Source organism: Theobroma cacao, chromosome 1 (genome assembly GCF_053813885.1).
Source record: "Theobroma cacao isolate CCN51 chromosome 1, ASM5381388v1, whole genome shotgun sequence".
Classification (NCBI taxonomy): Eukaryota; Viridiplantae; Streptophyta; class Magnoliopsida; order Malvales; family Malvaceae; genus Theobroma; species Theobroma cacao.
The window spans coordinates 36,923,930-36,943,272 of record NC_142639.1 but is presented as its reverse complement, the minus strand read 5'-3'; the positions used below and the strand labels follow the sequence as shown (position 1 = coordinate 36,943,272).

General features: G+C 31.4%; 3 protein-coding genes across 3 annotated transcripts; 2 read left to right on the top strand and 1 right to left on the bottom strand.

The window, feature by feature from the left end:
* Positions 1–553: 553 nt before the first annotated feature.
* Positions 554–2,008, bottom strand: LOC18613616 (uncharacterized). The gene is made up of 2 exons (XM_007050944.3): positions 1,654–2,008; positions 554–1,549 (listed from the first exon to the last, which is right to left on the bottom strand). The coding sequence occupies exons 1-2, from the start codon at positions 1,826–1,828 to the stop codon at positions 777–779; spliced, it is 948 nt and encodes a 315-aa protein (XP_007051006.3). The 5' UTR covers positions 1,829–2,008; the 3' UTR covers positions 554–776.
* A 4,429-nt stretch (positions 2,009–6,437) lies between these two features.
* LOC18613615 (uncharacterized) lies at positions 6,438–8,219 on the top strand. The gene is made up of 2 exons (XM_007050943.3): positions 6,438–7,453; positions 7,609–8,219. The coding sequence occupies exons 1-2, from the start codon at positions 6,547–6,549 to the stop codon at positions 7,944–7,946; spliced, it is 1,245 nt and encodes a 414-aa protein (XP_007051005.3). The 5' UTR covers positions 6,438–6,546; the 3' UTR covers positions 7,947–8,219.
* Positions 8,220–12,362: 4,143 nt separating this feature from the next.
* Positions 12,363–13,963, top strand: LOC18613614 (uncharacterized). The gene is made up of 2 exons (XM_007050942.3): positions 12,363–13,236; positions 13,393–13,963. The coding sequence occupies exons 1-2, from the start codon at positions 12,411–12,413 to the stop codon at positions 13,728–13,730; spliced, it is 1,164 nt and encodes a 387-aa protein (XP_007051004.3). The 5' UTR covers positions 12,363–12,410; the 3' UTR covers positions 13,731–13,963.
* Positions 13,964–19,343: the final 5,380 nt, after the last annotated feature.

Genomic DNA, 19,343 nt, shown 5'->3' with positions numbered 1-19,343 from the left:
TACAACTACGAACTAGGAAATGTTGTAGGTAGAAGAAGAAGAGGCGGGTGAAAAGTACAAGACTCTGACGCTCAATCTATGGGCTTCAAACCGTGAGCCGAAAACGAACCTGTCAAGTGGACATGAAATAATGTTTCAGACAGAGATTGTACGCTGAAAACCGTAACCGCAAAACCGCCAGCGCCGCAGCTTGGATTACCTGATTATCTGTCCCTTTCACTTTACCAACATCTCTGCCAATTTTGATGCGTCCTCCTCCTTGCACCTAGTCACACACGTTTCATGTCGGGCTTTTGACATTTGGGACCCATGCTCGTTCCTGGCATTCTAAAAATTCTTCCTCATCTTCTATTTTATTTTTTTTATTACACCAGTAGTTAAACTGTTAAATATAAATTAAGTGATCAAAAGAAAATTTCTTTAACTGTATTTATTTACATTATGCAATCAAAATTGAGAGTTCTTTTATGATCCCATATCGTGCAGAAAATTTTGAGCCTAAAGACGGGCAAGTAAAATGCCTCTTAAGAAGTCACTGAGTTGATAAGCGGCGTGAAAAACATTCAAGTAAAATTGTATTTCATAATTTTAAACATAAAGAAACAAATTTGAGAATTACATGGAAGTTCGTCTAGTCCAAATTCACAAAATTAAACTTACATCATTAAGGAAAACAAAGTAAGAACTAATGACCAAAATCATCGATTCCCACCCAATTTACACCACCCAAAGATCAACCAAGTTAAAAAAAACAAAAAAACAGTAAACACACGTCGTCACATAGCCGTTGATGATGTCACAGGTGCAGCAACGGCAGCATCGTCAAAGCTCCAAAGTTCGCCGACAACACTCTCCTGAGGAGCTACGGCATTTTGGGTCTGCGATTGCCCATCCAGATACGGAATCTGATAGAATTTCATGTAATTCTCGTACGCCATTAGTTCCTCGGACAGTTTCTGCACTTCGATATCATCGTCTTGAACTTCCACCACGGCCTCATTCACTGGCGCTTCTCGTTTCTCTTCTTCTTCCGCTTTCATTGCGACGTAACAAAAGTTCACATTCTGATCACCGGAGTTGACCCCCTCTGAACCAGACCCTGAATTTTCCTCTCCAGATATAACAATCGGGTCAGTTGCATAACCGCCAATTTGGTTCAAGTCATAATTGAATCCATAATTACTGAGATTATTGTCACGGGGCTGTTGGTATATAGAGGGATTTGAGTTGGGGCTGGGATTCCAGGCAGCAGCTGAGTTATGGTTATTATTTATTTGATGGTTGTTGGAGTGCTTGAGATTATATTCGGCGGAGAAGGCGTCATCTTCGTTGGGGAAATTAACTTTGGCCTTCTTGCCCCGGATTTTGCGGGCCTCTCTGTCGTAAGCTCGGGCGGCTTCTTCGGCAGTGTTGAAAGTGCCGAGCCAAACACGAACTCCTTTCCTGGGATCGCGAATCTCTGCTGCCCATTTGCCCCAGGGTCGTTGCCTTATGCCTCTGTACAAGTTTTTCCTCTGCCGCTTTGGTTTCTTCTCCACTTGCTCATCACCTGTTTAAAAACCAATTTCAACAATCAGAAACCACAAGTAAATGAAAGTTTAGAAATGAAAATGAAAACCAAATGGGCAAAAGCCGGAAAGGAAATAGTAGTACCTAAGGACGGTTGGGGTTGGGGTCTTTTGAAGTGGGAGAATGAAGCATCAGGGTTGGGTTGACTCAGATCAGAGCTAAAGCCATTGATTTTAGCGAAAGGCCAGAGGTCAGAAGCGGTGACGCCGCGGCCACGATTCCGGGGGATGAATTCAGCGATGATAGCACCGCCACACATCTCTTCAAAAACAAAATGAAGGAACTACTCGACCAGGGTTATGACTGCTTTGGGAAACTTGAGAGTGGTAATTAAGACAACGCCAAAAAAGATAAGGGTTTAAGGAAATCTCGAAGTCGAAGGAATAAGAAAGGAGGGTTTTACGGAATTTTTGAATAAGTGAAGAATGAAGATAAGAAGAGGAGAAGCTGGGGTTTAAGTAGTGGGTGGAAAACAGAGGAGGGTGCGCGACAGTAAATACAAGTTGGGGGTTTTGAACTTTCCTAAGATTTACTCTCCCTTCTCTTTTTTTCTTTTTATGTACAGTGTATTAAGTTTGATTTCATCGTACAAAAGGTACTATCTTCGGAATTTTATTAGCGTTGCTTGGGTTTTGCGTGGCGAGCAAGTATTTTTTTTTATCCCGAATTTATAGAAAGTGAAATTGAAGTAAGTTTTTTTTTTTGAATTTAAAAAAAAAGTTCGAACTCTACTTTTTTAAGTAAGAATCATATATCAATCAATAAATTAAATGTTTGAGTGTAAAATTGAGATAAGTTAAACATACAAATATATGTTAATAAGCATAACATTTCAAAAAAATAAATTATTCAAAAAAATTAAATAAATTTTTATATTTTATTAAATTTAATAAAATTCGTGTATTTTTATTTTCGAATAAACAAACTCTCATAATTATTTATTTATTAATTAATTATTAATTAATAATTATTAATTAAAGTATCAAATATCATTTCATATCATGTCATAACATATTAACATGTTATAGTAAATGATTATGTGATATGTCGATGTGAATTAATGATACGATCATGTGGTGTTTTCATAATTTATATCAACATCATGTTATATGATATAAAAAATAATAAGTGACATTAGTTATTAGTCAAAAAGATCTATTTGCTCTAAAATAAAAATAGAGGAATTTAATTGAATGTAATTAAAGAAATGAATTTAGGAGATTTTAAAAGTATTATAATGAGAAAAAATATTAAAAAATAGAGAATTTGAATTTGAGATTTTGATTATTCAAAGGATATTGTCTTCTAAATATTCTAATTAGTCTTCCACAAAATCATGTCCATTGGCCAATTCTGATTGCATTTATCAAATTTGTCATTATAAAATTTCTTCTTTTAATAATCAAAATTAAAAGTTTGAAAACAATTAATATTACTAGAATTTTGTTAACAAGTGTTATGCGGACAGTTTAAAATTTATTGTAACATTTTCGTAAAATGAAGTAGTTCACAATTAATGTGATGATGTTTAATACATTGAAAGAATATAATAATTATAAAAAAATTTATTTATTAAATCTGATCTCGTTAGAAATGAAGGAATGATTGATAATTGTTAATTTTTGTTCTTGTTTGATACATCAAAGTCACATATTAAGCCACCAAGGCTAAAGCTATATTTATTTATTTATTGATGATCAACTAGCAAATACTTGAAGGTCTGGTTTTAGATCAACACTTTCCTCGTATCATCATTTGAGACAGGCATTTCAACGACAAGGAATCAAGTTGAGAATAGAGTGAAGTCTAAGTTTTGGACCTTTAAAAGATAAGGACTAGTAGATTAGATCAAATAAGATGGCTGAAAATGATTTAAGCAAGTGGTAGTTTAATAGTATTTTGGGGAATGGCTTGCAATTGGAGGCTGCATGAGCTTAATTTTATTCCATGCTTTTGTTACATTTCGAGATTGGAATTTTCTTTCGGAGGAAAATTCTGGATCAATATATTAGATCATCAGGTCCATAGTTCCTATCCTTTTTAGATTTATTATAAGAGCTATATATTAATTCCTTCCAGAACTAATGGAAATAGTTGTTTCATATGCATAAAAAAAAAAAAAAAACCCCCACGAGAGGAAGGAAGTGTTTACGACTTTTTATTAGTTATTTTTCGATACACTTATCATCATCATTTATTTCTTTTTAATTAATGAATTATTAAAGATTAAATTAGGTATTTATAAATTAAACAGCGGAAGCGTATGCTTATAGACCAGTGCTTCTGGTTTAAATTAGGCAACTATGTTACCTCAACCTGAAATTGGGTAAATGCCGGGAAACATCAACACTTCGAGGCCAATAAAGTAATACAGAAGAGGTAATAAAATTAATTAAATATGTACACTTGAATTCATTAGGCAAAGATTGGTGAGTCCATTAGTTGAAAATCAATGGCAAGAACAGTTAATCTTGACAATAACAAGATAGCAAGCATGAACTGGCAGTGGCCGTAAGCAATATTTCACCCATGAATAATTAATTGTCGTCAATGCTAAACTAACAAGTTGATGAAAGTGGGAAACCACTAAGCACATAGGATGGCTTAACTCGTGGGCATGCCATGATGGTTGACTTGCTGGTCACGTAAGCGAGGTGATGTTGGCTTTCAATTGTGGACCCCTAACATGAATCTTGTCAATCTTACAATTCTTTTCCTCAAATTTATAGCATAATTCTCATTATACGTACGACATATAAACCGAATAAACTTGTTATAAAATAAATTTGAACTTGATTATTACATATTTATTTGAATTTGTATACATTGACAAAATTGATTGAATATGAAAACTCGTATAAATATATCAAAGATCGAATTCAATCTAATCTGAATTATTTGAAAAATTAAAAATAAGAAATCAAAAGAATCCAAACTTAAAACCCTTAGACCTTGAAACAACTTGAACATAAAGCAACTTTAACCTGCAACTATTGGAATCTTGAAACTGATCCAATTAAAAACTTGTGAAAATTTAAATTTGTTCACAATATTTAAACTATAATTAAATATTTTTTTAAATGAGTGATTGAGTAAATGATAAAACGATTAATTTTTTTAAAGAAAAGTTTTAAAATTTAATGAATAATATTTTTTATAATTATTATACAATTATATAAATAATATCTCCAACCTTTTCAAAATTGAATATTAGAATTTTAAACTTTAATTAATGTCATGCAAATTAATTGATTAATTAAATTTATTACATTATTCATCAAAAAACCCAAATATCTTTATTCTCGATTAATATCAAAATACGAAAATGATCAAATATTAAAATTAGAATAATATTATATCAATTATATTTAAGTATCATGACTTTTTTGGACTTTTTATAATTTCTAAGTATTAATGTACGTCCATTAATTGACCGTTGAATGATATATATTTTTTAAGTTAGTATTCTTTATGAGCGGTAATTGGTGCCTTTTTTTAATAATATCCACTATTCACTCTGATTGACCATTTTTTATATGATTATATCTAATGCTAGTGTTTCTAATTTATGTCCAAGCCAAAAGCTATAATTATATATAAGAAGAAATATTTGAAGAGTTGAATACTATTAAAAAGTTTTTAAAAGGATAGAAGTAAAAGTACACAAAAATACCAATAGTCATGAGTGTAAAGTATAAAAAAACTATAGTATCATTTATATTTATATTTATACAAATATTTTTCAATTTCAAAATTTTATCATATTTTTATCTTAAATTTGTTAAATTAATCAATAATATTGATTTGATATCTATTACGAAAAAAGAAATTATTTACTGTAGTCAAATTTATAAAATATCTATAATATATATAAATCACAAAATGACTTAAAAATTCGTTTGAACTCACTAGAACTTGAAACAATTCAAAACCAAAATGATTTAAACCCAATACAATGTGAACCTGAAATGATCCAAATTTGAAATAAATTTAAATCTAAAATAACTCGAACATGTAGACAACTCGACCCAAACTCATCCTATTGCCACCTATAGATAATAAGTTGAAGATTACAAGTTAGATTAGACTTGATCTTAAATACTCCTGTTAAACTGGTGTTTAAATTCAAAGTCAAATTCATTTGATGATATATTAAACTCGATTGAGCATGAAAATATCTATATTTTATGAAAATAAAGAAATAAACTTTTAATAATTGCCTGCTAAATTATTTCATTAAGAATTAATGTTGTTTATATAATAATATGTATATGTATAAATATAATTTAATATATAAGAAATATAGTACTATTTAAATCTTATAATATATTTATACTTTATGAGTTTTAAATAATTATATTTAGACTTCAGTTTTATAAAGGGTCTTAATCTTAGCACTTTTTTCCATTTAGCGAATAAAGTTGAGTAAATTCAAATTCAAATAGTTCTTGAGTTGCTTGGTTGGTCTGCAATAATTTTGCATCCCTATAAAAAATGTACGAAAATGATCATATATAAAAGGGTTCCCAAACTGGTAAGAGAATGTGTATAACTCATGTAGTCACGTGATACACATATGGCAAAAAAAAAAAAAAAAGAAGAGAAGGAATACTTTTTGACTAGCTTCCAGTTTGCAATTATTAAAATGCATAAACACAAAATTCCATGTGAAAAAGAAAAATTGACACTTAGTGTACGATACGATGAATACTGATTTCCAACAAATGAGATAATATAGGTCGTCAATCTCAAGCCAAGATTGCCCCATGTACTGTCTGTCCAAGGCTCCAAGCACTGGTTTATGTGCGTGATTATAGAAAAACACAGTTGTCTATGACCATGTTCATGTCATATTAGTTAGTGCTACCCAAGTCTGCAAATCGCTTTGCCATCGTGCAATCAAATCATCTTAAGCCTTGTTTATTTTATTTCTTAATCGTTGGCAAATTACACCAACCTTCTTGTATATAAAAAGCAATGAAGTTTGCCCAATGCCCGTGCACTTCATCCTATTGTGTTTCTTCTCATCGTGCTTACAGTAACATAGTTACAGTCTTAGACATGGCTGTCACCTCTCCCTTGTTCACTACCTCGTTGCTTCTTTTGTCACTGCTTGTCATCGCCACTGCCAATGACTACAATTATGATTCATCCAAAAACCAAGCATATAATTATGGTACAAAACCAGATGGAGAAGAAAAGCCTGAGTACGGCACAAAACCAGAACTCTACAAACCACAGCCAGAAGACAAGGAAAAGCCAGGGCCAATAGACTCAGAAAAGCCTGATTATGGCAGAAAACCAGTTTACCAAACACAGCCAGAAAAACCAGAGTCAGGAAAGGAAGAAAAGCCTGATTATGGAAGAAAACCAGTTTACCAACCACAGCCAGAAAAACCAGAGTCAGGAAAAGAGGAAAAGCCTGATGATGGCAGAAAACCAGTTTACCAACAACAGCCAGAAAAGCCAGAGTCAGAAAAGGAAGAAAAGCCTGATAATGGCACTAAACAGAACTACAAACCGCAGCCAGAAGAAAAAGAAAACCCAGAGTCAGAAGAGGAAGAGAAGCCTGATTATAGCACTAAGCCAGACTTCTACAAACCACAGCCAGAAGTAAACAAAAAGCCAGAGTCATCAGAGGAGGTAGAAAAACCTAATTACAGCACAAAGCCAGATTCCTACAAACCAAAATCAGAAGAAAAAGAAGAGTCTAGTTATGGTGGAAAACCATACGTTGCTAAACCAAAGGCGGAAGGAGAAGAAAATGCTGATCATTATGGCATAGAGGTTCCAGACTTGTATCCACTAAAGCCTGAAATTCTCCCCATTGGTGTTCAAGGGCTTGTTCTATGTAAATCGGGTCCTAAGTATAATCCAATTCAAGGTAATATTTCACAGATAATTATAATTTAAGCATGCATATTAAGTCCATGTTGTTGTTTTAATAGTGTCATTGTATTTTGACACATTTTTAAGATCGTTTGTAATTCAAGTTTCAGCTCACCATGTTTTTGCTCATTTTTTTTTCCATGAGCACAGGAGCTTTGGTGAGGATAACATGTCTAGCTGTTGACGAGAATGGGTACGAGAAAACTCACTCGGTTTGTAGCGAAGAAACCGATGCAAAAGGTTACTTCTTTGCACCATTGTCTCCTTTAGGCCTTGACGACGACAGTCAGTTGAAGCTCACAGAGTGCAAGGCCTTTCTTGAAAGCTCCCCATCGGAGACCTGTAATGTTCCGGCGGATGTCAACAAAGGCATTAGCGGCGCTCCTCTTTCTGATTTCCGAGTTCTCAATCAGAAGAGGATGAAACTTTACTCCGTGGGACCCTTCTTTTTCACCGATGAGCCTAACTCAGTCTCTAATGGTTATTAAACAGCTTAATTTTTATCTTCTATTTTTGGATTGACGATGGCAAGTGGGGTTGATTTTTTTTCTGTATTCATTAATTTTTCTTTCTTCGATGGATTATTTCTTGTTTTGCAATAATATGATTTCTTGGTGCATGGGCTAAAGATTGCCACCCTCCACCAGAAACACGTAAAGAGCTTTGCTATGTTAAAAATTTACTATTTTTTTTTCTTTTTTTGCACACTATACTGTTTTATTTTTCCCCTTTTCCTAAATAAAATTACTTGCATTTCACAAGTATGCTGTTCAGTATCAAACTGTCCATAATTATTTATCTCATAAAATCCGACGCGGACATTGACTGAATTGGTATGGCATGATCCTCTTTTTAATAATATCCACTATTCACTCCCATTGAACATTTGTCTATATAATCATATCTGATGTTGGTGTTTCTAATTTATGTCCAAACAAAAGCTATAATTATTTATAAGAAATATTTGAAAAGTTGAATTCTATTAAAAAAGTTATAAAAAGATAAAAATAAAATCACACAAAATATTAATAGCGAGTGTAAAGTAAAGAAAAATTATAGTATCATTTATAATTTTTACAAATTTTTATCAAATTTTTATCTTAAAATTTTTAAATTAATCAATAATATTGATTTGACATCTATTAAGAAAAAAATGAAATTATTTATTGTATTCAAATTTATGAAAATGTCTATCAATCATATGAATCTCAAAAAGACTTGAAGTTCATTTGAATCACCCAAATTCAAGACAATTGATAAGATGAAAAATGATTTGAACTCAAGATGATTTGAACTAGGAATGAGCAAAATTTGGTCAAAACCAAATTAACTAAATTAACCTATAAATTCGATTAATTCAATTTCAGTTAATTCGGTTAATATGAATAAATTGATTAAAAAATTTAGGTTTTTGTTATATGTATGCGCTCACATTGATTTTCAATACATATATATGAATGAAGGATTAGATTTAATCACCGAGAGGGATTTTCTTAGATGTATTAACTCACACATTTTTTCCGTACTTGTATATGAATAAATGACTTAGATTTAATCATCAAAAAATAAAAAATAAAATACACTTTATTTAGACATTAATATTATTGAATATTTATATAAATATAGCCATACAAAATTGATATAAAATTAATGCAAAATATAATGAAAACTATACCCTAAACTTAAGTTATTAATATAACTTATTTTTATCTTAAGTTATTAATATATACTATACTATATATAGTATATTTATTAATATGCAATATATAATTTATACTATATAGACTATAGACTATAGTAACTTATTTTTTTATAAATTATTAATAAACGTATAACTTATATTAATATACTAAGTTATATTAAATTATTAATATTAATGTACTTTAGTAATATAACTAATATTAATAATTGAATATAGTAACTTATTAATATATATTAATATATTAATGTTACTATAGTATAACTTATATTACTAAAGTAACTTATATTAATACTTAATTATATTATAATATATAACAATATAAAATATATTACATAGTATATTTATTAATATACTAATTAGTTAATAAAAATTTACTATTGTATATAACAATATACTATTATATAGTATATATATTATGTGACTTCTTAGTATACTTATATGCTATATAAGAAAATATTAACTATATATAGGAATATATTAATACACAATACATTGTATTAGCATATAGTTATACATAATATATAAAATATATCAATACAATAGACATATATACTATATAATTATATATAGTAAAAATTAATACAGTATATATTGTTTACAGTTATACATTATATAATATATATCTTAATACACAATAGATAGTATACTTAGTAATACACTAATTAATCAATATATAGTATAACAAGTATAATTAGTCAGAAATTATATATTAATAATATACTATATTAGTATATTAGTAAAATTATAAGTAATAATGTAATATGTGGTAACATAAAGTACATTATTAATATATTATTAAATAAATTAAAAAAAGAAAAAAGTTAGAAAAATTCGATTAAATAAGTTAAAATAGATTTAACCGATTAAAGTTGGTTAATTTAAAGTCGAATTAAAGTTGTTAAATCGATTCGATTTGGTTAATTTTTTTAAGAAAGTCAGTTAATGGTATTCTTAATCGATTTAACCGAACACTCACTCCTAATTTGAACTCAAGATAATCTAAATTCGAAATGAATCTAAATCTAAAATAACTCAAAACCTCAAGGCAACTTGATCCGAACTCATACAATTGCCACCTATATAAAAACTAGTTGAAGATTCCAATTAGTTAGATTAGACTTGATCCTTAATACTTAATACATCTGTCAAATTGGTTTTTAAATTTAAAGTCAAGTTCATCTGATAATATACTAGAATATGCCCATGCGATGCACTTTTGTGATATAGGTAAAATAATGTTTATTCAAATATATCTACATTTCAATAATCATATGGTGCTTATTTTACATAGGCAATTATGAAGCTATTTGTCAACTGTAATGTATACAGAAAAGGTCAAAAGTTGCATAATTGTTTAAGTAGTAATCCATTTTAAGAGTTGTAAATGTAGGTTGCAGTATACAATTTAGTAACTCATTAAATACATGATAAGTGACTACCATTTCAACGACCTTAACATTGGGTCTTTGTGGATCTTCTTTCTCAATAATGACAATAAGCATTACATCCTCTATGAAACCGTGAAAAAATAACAAAAAAAAATCTAAACTAAATCTCACAAAAATTCAAGTAGATTGTTGTTTACAATAGAGAAATATAACCACACAATTAATCAAATGAGATAAAAAAAAAGAAAAATTTTAAACAAATCAATAAATAGATTGTTGTTTCTAATTTCTGTATGAAAGCAATAATATTATAAAAATAAAAATTATAAAGAATCCAAATAATAGAAGCTTGAATAAACAAATCAAATGAGATAAAAAGAAAGGAAATTAGAAACTTACATCAAAGTTTCTAGTTTCTGTATGGAAATAATAATGTTATAAAAAATAATAAAAACCCAAATAATAAGAACAAGATAAACAGAAAACTATGGAATCAATTTTTAATTATTTATTTTTTTATTCTTATAATTTTTAAACTAATTTCATAAATTTGAATTAATGCATGAATTAAAATTAAATCAATAAAATAAATAATTAAAAGATAAAACAATGGGCAAGGAAATAAGATACAGAAGAAAAGCGAAAAATATGAGAGAATCTGTTCAATCAATTAAAAAAATCACAAATTGAAAATTATATTTATTTTTCTTCTCTTTGTTCGTACCCTTAACTCTCTCTCATGCTTGATAAAAAAATTTTGAAACCACAGCATTAGGAAAATACGGAAATACCGTGAGCTCCAAAAACACAAAAATCATAAAAATACCTTGACTTTTTCAAAAAGGAAAATCATGTCCAAGGGCTCAATTGACCATGCCACGTGACCAACAATTGGACCCTTAATTATTTCTTGGAACAACTTTTAATGTATCTAGATTTAAACTCAAATGACCGTGAAAAATTTATTCATTTGTGAAAATAAAGAAATAAAGTTTTAGTATTTGCATGCTAAATTATTGCATTAAGAATTAATGTTGTTTATATAAACATTTATTTATACGTATAAATATAATTCGATATATAATAAATAAGTACTATTTAAATCCTATTATATACTTATAGTTTGTGAATTTTAGATAATTATATTTAGACCTCAGTTTAATAATGGGTTTTAATCTTAACTATTTTTTCTATTTAGCAAATAAAGTTGAGTAAAGTCGAATTCAAATAGTTCTCGAGTTGCCTGGTTGGTTTGCAATAATTTTGTATCCCTAGCAAAAGTATATAAAAATGATCATATATAAAAAGGGTTCCAAAAATGGTAGGAAAATGTGCATAATAACTCATGTAAAAATAGAGAGAAGGAATACTTGTCCACTAGCTTACAGCCTGTACTGTAATTAATAAAGTGTGGAAACACACAATTTCATGTGAAAAAGAAAAATTGTTACGCATTGCATGATGAATACTGATTCCAACAAATGAGATTGAATAGGTCGTCAATCTCAAGCCAAGAGACTGGGGTTGCTTTATTCAAATGCCTCAATCACTCAAATCAAAGATTGTCCAACGTACTGTCTGTCCAAGGCTCCAAGCACTGGTTTATGTACGTGATTATCGAAAAATACAGTTGTCTATGACCACGTTCATGTAATATTAGTTAGTGCCACCCAAGTCTGCAAATTGCTTTGCCATCGTGCAATCAAATCATCTTATGCTCTGTTTATTTTATTTCTTAATCATTGGCAAATGACACCAACCTTCTTGTATAAAAGGCAATGAAAGTTGCCCAATGCCCATGCACCTCATCCTATTGTTTTTCTTCTCATCGTGCTTACATTAACATAGTTACCGTCTTAGACATGGCTATCACCGCTCCCTTGTTCGCTGCCTCCTTGCTTCTTTTGTCACTGCTTGTCATTGCTACTGCCAATGACTACAATTATGATTCATCCAAAAACCAAGCATATAATTATGGTACAAAGCTAGAAGGAGAAGAAAAGTCTGAGTATGGCACAAAACCAGACCTCTACAAACCACAGCCACAAGACAAGGAAAAGCCAGGGCCGGTAGTGTCAGATAAGCCTGACTATGGTAGAAAACCAGTTTACCAAACACAGCCAGAAAAGCCAGTGTCAGGAACGGAAGAAAAGCCTGATTATGGCAGAAAACCAGTTTACCAACCACAGCCAGAAAAGCCAGAGTCAGGAAAGGAAGAAAAGCCTGATTATGGCAGAAAACCAGTTTACCAACCACAGCCAGAAAAGCCAGAGTCAGAAAAGGAAGAAAAGCCTGATAATGGCACTAAACAGAACTTCTACAAACCGCAGCCAGAAGAAAAAGAAAATCCAGAGTCAGAAGACGAAGAGAAGCCTGATTATAGCACTAAGCCAGACTTCTACAAACCACAGCCAGAAGTAAACAAAAAGCCAGAGTCATCAGAGGAGGTAGAAAAACCTAATTACAGCACAAAGCCAGATTCCTACAAACCAAAATCAGAAGAAAAAGAAGAGTCTAGTTATGGTGGAAAACCATACGTTGCTAAACCAAAGGCGGAAGGAGAAGAAAATGCTGATCATTATGGCATAGAGGTTCCAGACTTGTATCCACTAAAGCCTGAAATTCTCCCCATTGGTGTTCAAGGGCTTGTTCTATGTAAATCGGGTCCTAAGTATAATCCAATTCAAGGTAATATTTCACAGATAATTATAATTTAAGCATGCATATTAAGTCCAAGTTGTTGTTTTAAGAGTGCCATTGTCTTATGACACATTTTTAAGACCGTCTCTAATACAAGTTTCAACTCACCATGTTTTTGCTCATTTTTTTGTTCCATGAGCACAGGAGCTTTGGTGAGGATAACATGTCTGGCTGTTGCCGAGAATGGATACGAGAAAACTCACTCAGTTTGCAGCGGAGAAACCGATGCAAAAGGTTACTTCTTTGCACCATTGTCTCCTTTAGGCCTTGACGACGACAGTCAGTTGAAGCTTACAGAGTGCAAGGCATTTCTTGAAAGCTCCCCATCGGAGACCTGTAATGTTCCGGTGGATGTCAATAAAGGCATTAGCGGCGCTCCTCTTTCTGGTTTCCGAGTTCTAAATCAGAAGAGGATGAAACTTTACTCTGTGGGACCCTTCTTCTTCACCGATGAAGCTAACTCAGTCTCTAATGGTTACTAAACAGCTTAATTTTTTTTCAAAAAACATTTTATCTTCTGTTTTTGGATTGAAGATGGCAAGTGGGATTGATCTTTTTTCTGTCTTCATTAATTTTTCTTTCTTCGATGCATTTTTCTTGCTGTGTAATCATGCATTCTTGGTGCATGGGCTAAAGATTGCAGCCTTCACCAGAAACTCGTAAAGAGCTTTGCTATATTAATAATTTCTCAATAAGTTTTTTTCTTTTTTTTGCACATTACTGTTTTATTTTCCCCCTTTTCCTAAACAAAATCACTTGTATTCCACAAGTGTAATTCTGTTCAGTATCAAACTGTCCATAATTATTATTTATCCCATAAAATACATTATGGACATTGACTGAACTGGTAGGCAGTATGGCATGATCCTATCTGCAATCATTTGTCAGAGTATATTAAGTTAACAACAAGATCAACATAAGACATAATAAGAATGTATTCTTTTCGAAGCTAAGGCATAATAATTGGTAAAAGAAAGGAAAAAGCAAAGACTTAAAAAGAATTAAGAACACCGGGCAAGTTATGGTTTTATCCGAGCCCAACTCTGATGGCTGATTTTGGGACCAAATGGATAAAACATTTCCATAAAATAACAAGAGTAAAAAGAACGAATTTGATTGAGTCGTGATATAAATTGCAGATAATCGTGCATCAGAATTTAACAAAATTAACCACCATTTTAAAAGTGGCAACCAAAATAATCAATTACCATATGTTAAGATAGTCTTGAATTATGACTTAATTAGGATTGTTTAATTCTAATTAAATTAGTATACCTTGTTAAGATAGTATTTAAATCTAAATAGATTAAAATAACATATCCTAATTGTATTAAGATAAGATTATTATACTTGGTCCCTATAAAAGTATCCCATGGGGTTAAAGAATAGTCATCACCTAGATTTAGAGAGAGTGATTTGGGTGTACGTGGGATAAGGGTTGTGAGTTTGGGACTGTTTTTATAATCTCCTGATTTTTCTCTTAGTGAATCTTTCTCTATTGCTGTGCCCATGGACGTAAGTCATCAAAAGACCGAACCACGTAAATTATTGTGTTATTGTGGGTGTGCTTGATTTCTTTCTTTCTTTCTTTATTCTATTAATTGGATAAGATCTTGGACAACTCTTTAGAGATAATTTCGCAATTTTCATAACAAACTGATATCAGAGCTTCAAGGTCTTGAGTCAATTTGAATCTCACTATAGCAACTTCGACCAAGTATGAGATTGAAAAGTTTAATGGAAGAAACGATTTCAGTCTGTGGCATGCTAAGATGCGCGCATTGCTAGTGCAACAAGGACTGTTGAAGGCATTGAAGGAAAAAAACTATCTTCTTTCAAATTTATCTAATGGTGAGAAAGATGACCTTATGAAAAAAACATATGTGCTATTCTCCTAGCTTTGTCTGATAAGGTGCTAAGAGAAGTCATGGATAAAGAATCTACTGTTGCAGTGTGGCTTAAACTCGAGAGTATTTATAAGACCAAATCCCTTACAAATTGGCTTTATATGATGTAACAATTGTATACTCTCAAGATGAGTGAAGGTACGTCGGTTAATTCTTACATTGATGAATTTAATAGAGTTATTCTTAATTTAAAAAATATCGATGTTAAAATTAAGGATGATGACCTAGCCCTAATTTTTTTATGTACTTTGCCTCCATCGTATGAAAACTTCATGGATATTATGTTATATGGCTGAGCCACTCTTATTTTCAATGATGTAAGGGCATCTTTTCTTTAAATTTCAAAGAATTGAAGAAGAAAGTTGATGGTATCTAGAATGAAAATCAAGCGAAAAGCCTGATTGTGAATAGAGGAAAAGACAGAGAGCATGGCTTAGACAGAAAAGGTAAGTCTAGAACAAAAGGGAAAACTTGTTGGAATTGTGGTCAGAAAGAGCACTTTCGTCAAGACTGTACCAAATTCAAGGATGATGAAAAGATCAACAAATCTAAGAATACTGCAAACGTGCTTCGAGATGACTTTGATACTTTTGAGGAAACTGATAATGTTCTTGTAGTAACCAATGGTAACCCAATGGATACGTGGATCTTAGATTCCGCTTGCTGCTTTCACAAATGTCCTATACGTGATTGGTTTACAACTTATCAATCTGTTGTATAGGCACTGTACAATTAAGAGATGATTTATTTCTCTCAGTTGTTGGGATTGACACAATTCGAATCAAGATGTTTGATGGTATGGTAAGGACACTTGAGGTGAAACACGTCCCTAACATGAAAAAGAATTTGATATCCTTGAGTTTATTAGATAAAAAAGGCTATAAATATAGTGACCAAGATGGTTTCTTGAATGTATCTAAAGGAGCCTTAACTATCATGAAGGGTAAATTATCTGGTGACTTTTATCATCTAGTGGGAAACACGGTCATTGAAACTGTTTTCGTGGTCTCATCCAATGATCTTGATGATGATGTAATACATTTATGGCATATGAGATTGGGTCATATGAGTGAGAGAGGGATTAAAAAACTAAGTAAGCGTAGTTTGCTGTGTAGTCAAAAGACTGAGAAGCTAGATTTTTGTGAGCAACATACAGTGAAACTTAGCACTACAATTCATCGAATCAAGAGTGCAGTAAACTACATCCATTCAGATTTGTGGGGTCCTTCTCCTATGGAATCAAAAGGTGGATCATTATATATGTGAGCCTTTATTGATGATTTTTCAATAAAGGTGTAGATGTATTTTCTGAAAGTTATGAGTAAAGTGTTAACCAATTTTTGCATTGGAAGGCATTGATCGAGAAGCAAACTAAGAAAAGAATTAAGAGCTTTCGAACTAACAAAAGTTTAGAATTTTGCAAAGGTGAGTTTGGTCTGTTTTGCAAGAATGAGGAAATCGTTAGACATCGCAATGTCATCAAAACACCACATCAAAACAGTGTTGCAGAATGGATGAAGAGAACACTTCTAGAGAGAGCAAAATACGTGTTCTCTAATGTTGGCCTACCCAAAGTATTTTGGATAGAAGCTATCAACATGGCTTGCTACTTGGTAAATTGGTTTCCATCAACTGTAATTGAATTTAAGACTCCCAAGGAAGTTTGGTCTGGTAAGCCCGCTAATTACTTTATACTAAAAGTATTTGGTTGTTCTGTTTGTGCTTTTGTGAGTGATGGTAAACTTGAGTTGAGGGCGACAGAGTGCATATTCCTAGGCTATGCATATGGGGTGAACAGTTATCGGTTGTGGTGTACTAATTGTAAGTCTCCCAAGTTTATGGTAAGTCAGGATGTTACCTTTGACAAATTTGCATTACTTTGTGGGATAAAGTTTAGAATTGTAAACACATCAAACTAGGAAGTTGGCAAGCAAGTGGAGCTTGAAATTAATACTCCTTTTATAGTGTGGGATGATAGTGAAATCCAGAATGAATTACAAGAGCTACAAGAATTGGTATCTCAACGAAGCACTACTTATATCGATGGTGATTTTGATTCTTATGTTTTATTTGTGGAAGAAGAGATTGGTGAGCCTTACTTTTATTGCAAGACAATTATATAAACCAAGTCTTCTAAGAAGATTGAGTCTCTACATTGAGATCAAACGTGGGAGCTTGTGAAAACATCAAAAGGTTCTATTGATGTTGGCTTAATGTGTGAAGGAGGTGCAAACAATAGTTGTAATATGGTTAGCTTTTTCAATTCAGATTTTGCTAGTGATCTAAATAGTAGAAGATCTCGAATGGGGTATGTGCTCCATCTTTCAAGGTCTGCAATTAGTTGGAAAGTAATAGTTGCTTTGTCTACAACTGAAGCTGAATATATAACTGTGACTGAGGCAATGAAGGAAGCTTTATGGTTTCAAGGCTTGGCTAGTGATCTTGGTTTTGGACAGACATATATGTTTGTGTTTTGTGATAGTCAAAGTGCCATACACTTGACTAAAAATCAAATATTGCATGAGAAAACCAAACACATCCAAGTCAAGTATAACTTCGTTCGAAAGATTGTTTCTGGATGTGAGATTGCAGTAAAGAAAATAACTACAGTTGAAAACTCGACAAATATAGTGACTAAGTTAGTTTTTGGGATAAAGTTCAAGCATTGCTTGGACTTGATTGGTGTTTGTAGTGCTTGAGGCCTTTTTGGGTATTGGCGGTGTCGACAGAGATTGGTTCGTAAGGTGGAGCTTGGTGAATTCAAGCCTAAGGTGAAGATTTATTAGGATAGTCTTGAATTGTGATTTAATTAAGATTGTTTAATTTTAATTAAACTAGTATACCTTGTTAAGATAATCTTTAAATCTAGTTATATTAGAATAACATATCCTAATTATATTAGGATAAGATTATTGTACTTGGCCCTTATTAAAGGATCTTAGGACGTTAAAGAATAGTCATCACTTATATTTAGAAAGTGATTTGGGTGTACGTGGGATAAAGATTGTGAGTTTAGGATTGTTCTTGTAATCTTTTGATTTTTTTCTTAATAAATTTTTCTCTGTTGCTGTGCCTGTGGACGTAAGTGATCACAAGACCGAATCACGTAAATTTTTGTATTCTTATGGATGTGCTTGATTTTTTTTTCTTTGTCCTATTAATTGAGAAAGAACTTGAATAACTCTTTAGAGATAATTCCACAATTTCTACAACATCACATTTTTTTACATAAATCCTCCCAATTATTCCTGATAAGGAATTTATTGATTTTTTTTTAAGTTCGATTAATGGTTAATTAACTATCATTAGTTAAAACGTCACTTGTTATTATATACCTTATATTGTTAACAAGGAATGTAATATGTACTAGTGAATGGTAATATGAAATGCTAATATGATGTGATAACATGTGATATTTTTACATTCAAAGTCGACATCATGTTAGCACCACATAAGTATAAAAATGATAAATGATGTTTTGATTAATAATCGTTAATCAATATTAATTATAAGAATTTATTTATCAAAAATAAAAAATATGAAGACTTTATTAAATGTAATAAAAGAACAAAAATTTATTTAAATTTTTATAAATAATTCAAAAGCTTTTTAAAGCATTGTGATTTCATATAATAATTTTGAAGAGTGTTCGGTTATAGCAATACTTTTTAATGAGTGAGATGAAATTTGAAAAAGAAAATTAAACTCAAGTTGTTTTTTTTTTTTTTTTTGTGAAAAACGGAAGGATCCCTTTTAACGTTACCGTTAGTTCGTGATCAATGTCAATTAACAGCCAGTGGGAAAGAAATCAATGGGCTTGGATTTTGTTGGTTTCCTCTCCCAACACTAAATTAATTACCTTACCAAGTGGCAAGAGTGAAACTGATCTCATGATTTCATCTGCTATATGCATATAGTAATTTTTTATTCAGTAAAAATATGGTTGTATAAATCAACTTGGTAATAGAAAATGTTTTGTGCCTACGGCTGGTCCTTAGGTGAGGGACCGAGCTTTTCAAACCAATTGGCTATTATTAAGGTGCTGAACATTTCCTTGACGAATCATCGGTTGACCAGAATTAAAGTAAACTCATTTCATTCGGACAATGTTGAATTCTATTCTATTTTTTTATGTCATTCCTTTTTATTTATTCCATTTTTGAAAGATTAAGAGACGTCAACATGGTC

Coding starts and splice junctions, on each gene's coding strand:
- LOC18613614 (XM_007050942.3), top strand. CDS start 12,411: ATGGCTATCACCGCTCCCTTGTTCGCTGCCTCCTTGCTTCTTTTGTCA. Junction 13,237..13,392: donor TAAGTATAATCCAATTCAAG/GTAATATTTCAC, acceptor CCATGAGCACAG/GAGCTTTGGTGAGGATAACA.
- LOC18613615 (XM_007050943.3), top strand. CDS start 6,547: ATGAAGTTTGCCCAATGCCCGTGCACTTCATCCTATTGTGTTTCTTCT. Junction 7,454..7,608: donor TAAGTATAATCCAATTCAAG/GTAATATTTCAC, acceptor CCATGAGCACAG/GAGCTTTGGTGAGGATAACA.
- LOC18613616 (XM_007050944.3), bottom strand. CDS start 1,828: ATGTGTGGCGGTGCTATCATCGCTGAATTCATCCCCCGGAATCGTGGC. Junction 1,550..1,653: donor CCAACCCCAACCGTCCTTAG/GTACTACTATTT, acceptor GTTTTTAAACAG/GTGATGAGCAAGTGGAGAAG.